General features: G+C 40.1%; 1 protein-coding gene across 1 annotated transcript; it reads right to left on the bottom strand.

The window, feature by feature from the left end:
* Window positions 1-833: 833 nt before the first annotated feature.
* LOC133791574 (uncharacterized) lies at window positions 834-8,707 on the bottom strand. Its single transcript, XM_062229517.1, has 5 exons — window positions 7,606-8,707; window positions 2,169-2,365; window positions 1,862-1,931; window positions 1,189-1,610; window positions 834-1,037 (listed from the first exon to the last, which is right to left on the bottom strand). Exons 1-5 carry the CDS (start codon window positions 8,705-8,707, stop codon window positions 834-836), a joined length of 1,995 nt encoding a protein of 664 aa, XP_062085501.1.
* Between the last annotated feature and the right edge of the window lie 1,281 nt (window positions 8,708-9,988).

The following is a 9,988-nucleotide window of genomic DNA, read 5'->3' as shown; positions in this document are numbered from 1 at the left end:
CTTCTTCTCAGCCCACCGTGCCTTATGCTTCAGCTCTACCGGTAGATGGCAAGGCTTCCCATACACCAATTGATACGGTGACATAATGATAGGTGTTTTTATATGTCGTACGATAAGCCCACAAGGCATCATCAAGCCTTGTACTCCAATCTTTTGGGTATGGATTCGCGGTCTTCTCAAGAATCAAGTTGACTTCACAATTAGAAACCTGCGTTTGCCCATTGGCTTATGGATGATAAGCACCTGTCACCTTGTGAGTTACACTATGGCGTCGAAACAATGCTTCTATACTCTTGTTACAAAAATGAGTGCATCGATCACTAAGTATAGCCTTGGGTGTACCAAAGCGCACAAAAATGTTGGAGCAAATGAAATCCACCACTATTTTTGAATTATCTGTTCTAGTTGCAATTGCTTATACCCATTTAGACACGTAATCCACTGCCAAAAGAATGTATTCATAGCCAAAAGAAGATGGGAATGGCCCCATGAAATCCATACCCCCAAACATAAAAAATCTCAAGAATTAAAATAGGAGTTTGAGGCATTTGATCCTTGGTCGTTATGTTACGAACTCGTTGACAACGATCACATGCCTTACAATAAGCATAAGAATCTTTGAAAATTGTGGGCCAATAGAAACCGTTGTCGAATATCTTATGAGTTGTCCTCTTGGGTTCGGAGTGTCCACCACAAGCATATGCATGACAAAAATCAATGATGGAACGAAATTTAGATTCGGGTTCACACCTTCGAATGATTTGATCTGTACAATGCTTCCAAAGACAAGGTTTGTCCCATATGTAGTGGCGAGCATCATGCTTGATTTTATTCTATTGTGCTTGTGTGAGATCACTTGGTAACTCCTTTGAAGCAAGGTAGTTGACAATGCCAGCATACCAAGGAATAACTTCTTGCATGGTGAGGAGTTGCTCATCGGGAAATTTTTCATCCATGGGAAAATTATCTTCATCCCAAATAAGACGACTCAAGTGGTCTGCCACCAAATTCTCAGAACCCTTCTTGTCTTTTATCTCCTACTCAAACTCTTGAAGAAGTGGAATCCACCGAATCATCTGAGGCTTGGCTTCTTTCTTTGCCAATAAACAGCGAAGAGCAGCATGGTCGATATAAACAATACTTTAGTTCCAATCAAGTATGACCAAAACTTTTCCAAGGTAAAAAAACCACTAAGAGCTCTTTTTTAGTGGTGGAATAATTAAGTTGGGCATCATTAAGAGTGCGAGAAGCATAGCATATAACATGAGGGAGCTTGTCAACTCGCTGCCCAAGAACAACACCCACGACATAGTCACTCGCATCACACATGAGTTCAAAAGGCAACTCCCAATTTGGTGGCTGAATTATAGGAGATGTAGTCAAAGACTCTTTTAATAAGTTGAAAGCCACTAAACATTTTTCATTAAACTCAAACTTTACATCTTTTTGAAGAAGGTTGCATAGTGGTGTGGAGATTTTAGAGAAATCCTTGATAAATCTCCTATAGAACTCGACATGCCCAAGGAATGATCTCACTTCTTTCACACTAGTCGGAGGTGGTAGAGAACGAATTAAATCAATCTTTTCCTTATCAACCTCTATTCCTTTGACTGAAATCACAGACCCAAAACTATACCTTGGTTTACCATAAAATGACATTTTTCCCAATTAAGCACAAGGTTAGTTTCAATACACCGTTGGACTACCAAAGTGAGATTATGAAGACATCGATCAAATGAGTCACCATAAACACTAAAATCATCCATAAAAACCTCAATGATGTTTTCAATATATTCTAAAAAAATGCTCATCATGCATCGCTGAAAAGTGGTATGAGCATTACATAACCTAAATGGCATACGTCGAAAAGCGAATGTACCAAAAGGGCATGTGAAGGTTGTCTTCTCTTGATCTTCAGGAGCAATAACAATCTGATTATATCCTGAATAACCGTCAAGAAAACAATAATAAGGATGACCTGCTAACCTCTCAAGCATCTAATCAATGAAAGGTAATGGAAAGTGATCTTTACGAGGTGTCGCATTCAACTTGTGGTAGTTTATACAAACTCGCCACCCGCTTTGCATTCTTGTTGGCACCAACTCGTTTTCTTCGTTCTTTACCATTGTGATTCCAGACTTCTTTGGCACTACCTAAACTGGACTCACCCATTGACTGTCTGAAATTGGGTAAATAATACCCACACTATGGAGTTTCAATATCTCCTTTTTCACAACCTCCATCATAGGTGGATTTAATCTTCGTTGTGCCTCACGTGTTGGTTTAGACCATTCTTCAAGTAAAATCTGGTGCATCCACATAGAAGGGTTAATCCCCTTAATATCAGCAATAGACCACCCAATGGCTGTTTTATAATCTTGAAGCACTTTTATCAATTTTTCTTCTTGAACTTGGTTAAGATTTCTTGCTATTATAATAAGAAGTGTCTCATTCTTCCCCAAGTAAACATATCTGAGATGCTCCGGAGGTGGCTTCATGTAATGCCCCAAATTTCCTAATAAGGTTTAGGACCTTGATTAGGAGGTCGGGAGGGCCATAATTGATTTATTATGTTATTAAATGATTATATGCATGTTTAGGTGTATTAAATATGCATGTGAACCTTTCTGATTAATTGGGTAGTTTTCATATTTTGGCCATTTCGGGCATATTTGGCATATATGTGATATGTGTGTGGTGCTTCATTATTTATTTGGTTATACTAGGGTTACTCAGCACTAGACGATCCTAGGAGGTAAGCTAGTGGGAAAGTCACAACAGGATTTATTCTTGACTCAGAGTGAGTCAAGGGGTATTTAGCACATTACCGGGTTATTGGGTAATGGGAATCAATATTTGATGACAAATTGGGAATTAGTAAGATCAGGGGGAAATTCAGGAGGTTTTGAATATTTTGCCCCGGGGACGTTTTCATGACCTCGAGAGTTAGGATTTGTTTGAGGCTACTTAAGCTTGAAGTAACCTTTAATGAAATAAAAAGAACGTTCAGTAAGTTCTCTCTCCCTCTAAGTTCCATTTTCGTCTCTCAATCGCATTTTCGAAGGAAACTTGAGTTCTAGAACTCGGATTCAAGCGAGGATTGAGGCATAGCAATCCTAGGAAAGATTAGAAGCTTATTAGCCGAAGGATTTTGTTGGGAATAACTCAATCGGAGGTAATTCAAGTTTTAAGTTCTAAGTTTTTAAAGTTTTTAAGCTTGAATTGGATTTTGTGTTTTGATGAGTTTTTGGGTGATTTGAAGCTTGGGTTTTATGGGTTTTGGATCATGGGGATGTTTGGGAACTTCGATTTTGGGATTTAGAGATGTTTGGATAGGTTTTTGGAAGGTTTTGAAAGTGGAAAATCGGGGAAAAATGGCTGGTTTGAGGTTGGGCCGTGGCCCATGCTCGATGAGCAGGTGGAGAATTCTCAAAGGGTTGGGGGCCACGGCGCTTGGTGCCATTTGTGGCCAAAATGAAGTTTTGGATGTGGGAACTCAAACCTTAGGCCTCGGGATCATTCCTACTACCCGGTTTAATGAGATTCGATGTCCCAGAGGCTATGTCTTGGTTCCGGGATTGGTTTTAGAACTTGAACTCATTGGATCACCATTTATGGTTGTGGCTAGGTTATCACTAGAGGCTTGGAATCAGGATCGTGCTTGTGGCTCATTTATTGGTAACCTGTGCTTGGACTAGAGATAAGAAAACTACACCTCATATGTGACATGCATGGTGTAACGCCCTGGCTACCCCAGAACAGTTACGGTGAACCGGAAATTTGACTCGCTACCCGAGTCCTTTAGTTAAAAACGTACTTCTAAGTGTTATTAACAGGCTAAGGTGGAAAACCAATCAAAAAGAAAGGATATATTTTATTTAAAGCATAAAATTGTTCATGGGCCCATAAAAAACTTTTATAAGTTATTTACAACTCAAAATGGTGATTACTGTTTCAAATTTACAAACCCGCAGACCTAAGTGGCAAAAATAGGGTAAACCCCCTAGTTCCTCTGAGAACTCCTTAGCTGTGGTGGTCAAGCGGCCACATATGTACACATCACCACCTAAGCTCTCCACTCAAGGCTGGGTGAGCTTTTCTTTCCCTTTACCTGCACCACATAGCACCCATGAGCCAAGGCCCAGCAAGAAAACACATTAATCCATAAAAATATTATCAACTGATTATTATCATAATCACACAGAGCTTATAGCTCTGAACAAATGAGTGAATATCACTTTGTGTTTACAATAACCATGAATGAGCTTCTAGCTCTAATCAGATGAGTGATTTAACACTTAAGGTTCTAGTAAACCATACTGAGTGACTGCTGGGTAATTCATTAGCTTAAATAGATGAGAGACTGATGGGTAAGTCTCACGAGCTCAACACCCACAGCCATGTGACTAAATAGTCACTGTGGCTCTAAATGACTAGCCTTTGGCTAAACAAGCGCTTATAGTATTCATCGAACTTGAGGTCGGTCTGGCATTAATGCTCTTTTGAGTCATTCAATGCACATGTCGATTAGATCTAATCTTTATTGGCTTGCGTTGAACACACTAAGGCCATTCCTGACTTATGAGTTAGCACTGTGTGACCAATGCCCAGTACCACTGCCGAACTTGACTAATGAGTCACAGCTTCACAGTTGATACTGACACCTTTGCCAATTCTGACTAATTAGTCAGTGCCATGCATAAGTGAGCAAGATTTTCTAGGCATTCAATAATCAATCCATGTCCACATTTATACACTCAACATGCCTCATGAATAACCATGCATGTCACATATGGGGTGCAGTTTTCTTACCTCTGGTTCGAGCAAGAAATATAATAAGAACAACTCCTGAGAACGATCGACCTTTTGATTCCTTAGCGGTTACCTAATCACAACCAATTATAACCTCCATTAATGAAAAGCAACAATGAAAGGGTCTTAACCTAAACCCCACTCTCGGGACCTCGAAACATGCCCACACGGTGAGTAGATTCGATCCCGGGCCTTAAGGATTGAAACCCCAAGCCAAAAACCCTTAAAAACACTCAAAACGGGATTCTGAAGGAACAGAGTAGCGCTACAGCGCTAATCCCTAGTGCCCAGCGCTATACTCAGAACCCCCAACCGCCCACAGAAAGTCCTGTGTAGCGCTATAGTGCCCTTTGATGGGCGCTGTAGCGCTACCCCTAGACTGATGCTCCCCTGAAACCTCATTCTTCGACTCCTTCAATTCCAAACTAATTCCAATGCTCCAAACCTCATTTTTGGTGCCAAATGAACCCAAAAAACATCCTCACATACCCCAAGCATCACAACCACAAGAATCCTAGCCAAAACTCCCAACAAAACCAAGTATCCAACCTAGAAATCCCAACTGAAAACCAGAACTAAAATAGAGCAAAGCATGGATTTTAATGGCAAGAAACTTACCTCAAGCTCAGCTTATGATGCTCTTCAATGGTGGAACACTCTCTTAAACTCCCAGGGCTTACTTCCCAAGCTTGAATCCTCAAGAATGGCTCAAAAATCACAAAGAAAACTGAAGGAGAAAAGGTACGGGAGAAGCTTCAAACTTATGCTCTGTTTTCCTCTCCTTTCTACAACCTTAATGGCTTATATCTATCCTAGGGGTGAAAATACCAAAATACCCCTAGGTCAATTAAGGGTTTCTAAAGGCTCCCAAGGGCAAAATTGGTATTTCCCACCTATCTCGTTAATCATAATTAACGCTCTCCAATTCCTGCTATTCTCGATATTCTCAAACACCAATAATTCATATCCCGTTACCCTTTAGTTCCCGGCAACGCTCTAATCATTGAAATCACCCCGAGACTCACCCCGAGCCTCGAACTTAAACCTGTTATGACTAGACCGCTAATTATTATTCCAAGATCGTCTCATGCCGAATAGCTCGAACAAATCCACATTATAATGTGGTCTTAGCAACAGATCACCGACATGCATACAAATATACAATTACGCCCTCAATAGGCCAAATTACCAAAATACCCCTGTAATGAAATGTGGACCCACATGCATGCATATAACATCATATTATAATATAATTCACATAAACATGCATATAATCATTTAATGGCATAATTAAACAGTTATGGCCCTCCTGGCCTACTAATCCAGCCATTAAACCGCATTAGGGATTTCGGGGCATTACACATGGTTATTATTGAGGCATGTCGAGTGTTTAAATGTGATGCATGAGAAACATGTGATTAGGGCATGCCATGAATATTGAATATGAGATTGTTCAGAGCTTGAGTCTCTGTGCTTGAGCATGATTCTATTTATGCTAGCAACTGTTAAGTAAGCGTGCTGAATGCCCTACATTTGGATATTTGACATATGATATATGCTTGGTAGCATTGCTTACTTGTGCGTGGAACTGACTAACTAGTCAGATTTGGCAATAGTGTCAGTATTAACTATGAAGCTGTGACTCATTAGTCAAGTTCAGCAGTGGTATTGAGCACTGGTCACTTGGTATTGACTTATAAGTCAAGAACGGTCTTAGCGTGGTTAACGCAAACTGATAAAAGATTGGATCTAATCGACATCTGCATTGAATGACTCAAATGAGCATTAATGCCGGACCGACCTCAAGTTCGATGAAAACTAAAAGCGCTTATCTAGTCTAAATGCTAGTTATTTAGAGCTAGAGCCAGAAAGGCTAAGGTGACCTACCCGTCACATGGCTAGGAGGGTATGGGACCTCAAGGTGTGACTCATTAGTCACCCACACAGAGATAGACTCATTAGTCTTCTATTCAGAGTGTGACTCATTAGTCACCTTTACAGAGATGGACTCATTAGTCATCTACACAGAGATGGACTCATTAGTCATCTACACAGAGATAGACTCATTAGTCATCTACACAGAGATAGACTCATTTGTCTTCTATACAGAGTGTAACTCATTAGTCACCTATACAGGATATGACTCATTAGTCATTTACACAGAGATGGACTTACTAGTCATCTATACAGAGGATGACTCATTAGTCACCTATGCAGAGTGTGACTCATTAGTCACCCACTCCGAGATTGACTTACTAGTCATCTACTCAGAGCACAGGACTCCATAAACATTTATTTGTACCTGCTTGCATGCATGATTAAGGCTATTATTGCTAGGCATGCACATTATGATTTGATGACATGTTATTATTGTACATAAGCATATTGAGTTTTTTTGCTGGGCTTCGGCTCACGGATGCTATGTGGTGCAGGTAAAGTAAAAAGAAAGCTGGACCATCCTTGAGTTGGAGAGCTTAGGCGACGATGTGTACATATGCGGCTGCTCGACTGCCACGACCGAGGGTTGAAAGAAGAACTAGGGCTAAACCCTGTTTTGCCGCTTAGATCGGCTGGTTGTAAATATTTTTCTTGTAATTAACCTTTAAAATTATATTTTTGGGATCCCAATGTATACAGTAAACGTTTTAGTGAAACGTTATATCTTAACCAAAAATTTTAATCCCTAAACCGCTAATCATACTTAGTTACACAATTATGGCCAAACAACTCGATTAGCAAGTTTAGCACTGTTTAAATGCGCACTGTAACGGTCCCTGGAGTTTAGGGCGTTACACTTCAATTCAAGAGTGGGAGCTTGAACAATTGATGGCTGAAATTTCTCATTAGAAATCGGTAAATCCATAAATGCAACCTTCTTAAAATTCTTGTCTAAACCACTATTGAGTGCGGTTATGACATCCATGATCTCATAAGAAAAATCTTCATTGGTCAATACAAGATGCTCTCTCAACGCAACCTCCAAACAGACTTCATTATGCAAATCTAAGACTCGTTGAGAAAATATATCCAACACATCAAGAGAGTAAACAACATGTACATCACTTGGATACCTCATAGCCTCAAAAATGTTGAATCGAATTGTTTCCCCGTCAAATTCCATGGTCAATGTACTGTCATGCACATCAATCTTGATTCTTGCAGTTTTCATGAATGGTCTTCCCAACAAAATTGGAGTGGAGCATGAAATGGATTCATCTTCCATATCAAGAACATAGAAATATGCTGGAAACACCAATTCATTCACTTGAACTAAAACATCTTCTATTACACCCCTGGGATAAGCATTCGACCTATCAATAATCACCCATGTTTCTTCAAGTGGACCGAGATTCAATGAAGCATAAATGGAGAATGGCATGACATTTATAGAGGCTCCCAAATCTAACATACAACACTCAATTCTTTTATTACCAATAGTGCAAGGGATAGTGAAAGTATTAGGATCTTTACACTTTGGTGGAAGTTTCTTTTGAAGAACTGCAGAAACATTCTCCCCCACACTAACTTTTTCATTACCCCTCAACTTACGCTTATTAGTGCACAATTCTTTCAAAAACTTGGCATAGCGAGACATTTGTTTAATAGCGTCAAGAAGAGGAATATTCACTTCTACCTTGCAAAATGTATCAAGAATTTCCTTGTCAACCTCTTCCTTTTTAGTCTTCTTCAGTCTGCTTGGGAAATGAGGTGGGGTGACAAAAGTAAGCTTAGGGGTTGGTTGTGTAGGGTTGGTTGGCTTTGGAGGCACATCTTCATCAAGCGAGCAATCAACTTGTGGCTTGGATGACAATTTACTAGGCATTGGAGGACTAGGTGGATCATATTGCTTCCCTCTTCTCAAAGTTACTACATTAGCATTCTCCTTGGGATTCATCTCATGTTGTGAAGGAAATTTATTAAACAAATGAGCTCCAGCCTATTATATGATGCTGCTAGTTGTCCCACATGATTCTCCAAACTTTTGATGGAAGCTTGGGTAGTTTGTTGAAACTGAAGAGTATTTGTAGCAATTGCATTGATTAAATCTTTAGTAGAGGGTTTGGCACTTGGTGGTGGAGCAGCTTGTGATGGTCTAGGTACAAAATTCTGTTGAGATCGCTGTTGCAAAGTGAAACCAGGTGGTCTCGCAGGTGTAGATTGTGGAGCAACTTGTCGTTGATTCCCATAACGAAGATTTGGATGATCACGCCAGCTAGGATTATAAGTTTGTGAAAATGGTTCATAGTACATCTGACGTAATTGACCATGGAAATTTCTTACAACATTAACACCCTCAGTCTCTCCTTCAAATAAAGGAGGGCAAGTATCAGTAGCATGCCCTACAACCTGACAGATTCCACATGGGCGCACCTGTTGGCCAAAAGCAAGTTGTTGTACTACTGCAGTTAATTGAGCCAATTGTTAAGCAAGCTAATTAGCATTATAAGTGCTCGCTTCATTAGCTGATTATGGTGGTGGATTAGGATCTTGGCGAATGTCAAACTGTTGTGAGTTAGTAGCCATATTAGAAATCAACCTCCTGGCTGCAGCAGGAGTCTTATCAATTAGTGCCCCCCGAGTCTTATCAATTAGTGCCCCCCACTGGCTGCATCGATCATTCTCCTATCCAATAATTGTAATCCTTCATAAAAGTATTGGATTAGGAGTTGTTCACTTATCTGATGATGAGGGAAACTGGCACACAACCACTTGAATCTCTCCAAATACTCATATAATGACTCCCCAGTCTGTTGGCGAATGCCATAGACTTCCTTCCTTATACTACCAATGTATGATGCTGGGAAGTAACGCTCCAAGAACATTGCCTTCATTTCATTCCAAGTATTAACAGTTCCAGGAGGAAGGTAATATAGCCATTCCTTTGCACCATCCATCAAAGAAAATGGAAATGCTTTTAATTTAATCTACTCTTCAGTTACTAACGCTGGTTTCATACTAGAGCATACTATGTGAAACTCTATCAGATGCTTGTTCGGGTCCTCTCCTGGTAGCCCATGGAAAGATGGTAATAATGTATGAGGCCCGACATGAGTTCAAAGTTAACGTCCAACGCCAGATATTGAATACACAGAGGTTGATGGTCTAGATTCGGCGCTGCCAACTCTTTCAACATCATTTCCTGAGCCATCTAAGACTTAACTAATGTTTTAGAGTC

Source organism: Humulus lupulus, chromosome 1 (assembly GCF_963169125.1).
Source record: "Humulus lupulus chromosome 1, drHumLupu1.1, whole genome shotgun sequence".
Lineage (NCBI taxonomy): Eukaryota > Viridiplantae > Streptophyta > Magnoliopsida > Rosales > Cannabaceae > Humulus > Humulus lupulus.
This window is presented reverse-complemented; position numbering and strand designations above follow the sequence as displayed.

Excerpts from the sequence above, each read along its gene's own strand:
- LOC133791574 (XM_062229517.1), bottom strand. The coding sequence starts at position 8,707 with ATGAATCCCAAGGAGAATGCTAATGTAGTAACTTTGAGAAGAGGGAAG. Across the intron at positions 2,366-7,605 it reads TCCCACTCTTGAATTGAAGT|CCATTGGGTGGTCTATTGCT; the intron begins GTAACGCCCTAA and ends ATTATAAAACAG. Across the intron at positions 1,038-1,188 it reads CTAAAAAAGAGCTCTTAGTG|GAGATAAAAGACAAGAAGGG; the intron begins GTTTTTTTACCT and ends GAGTTTGAGTAG.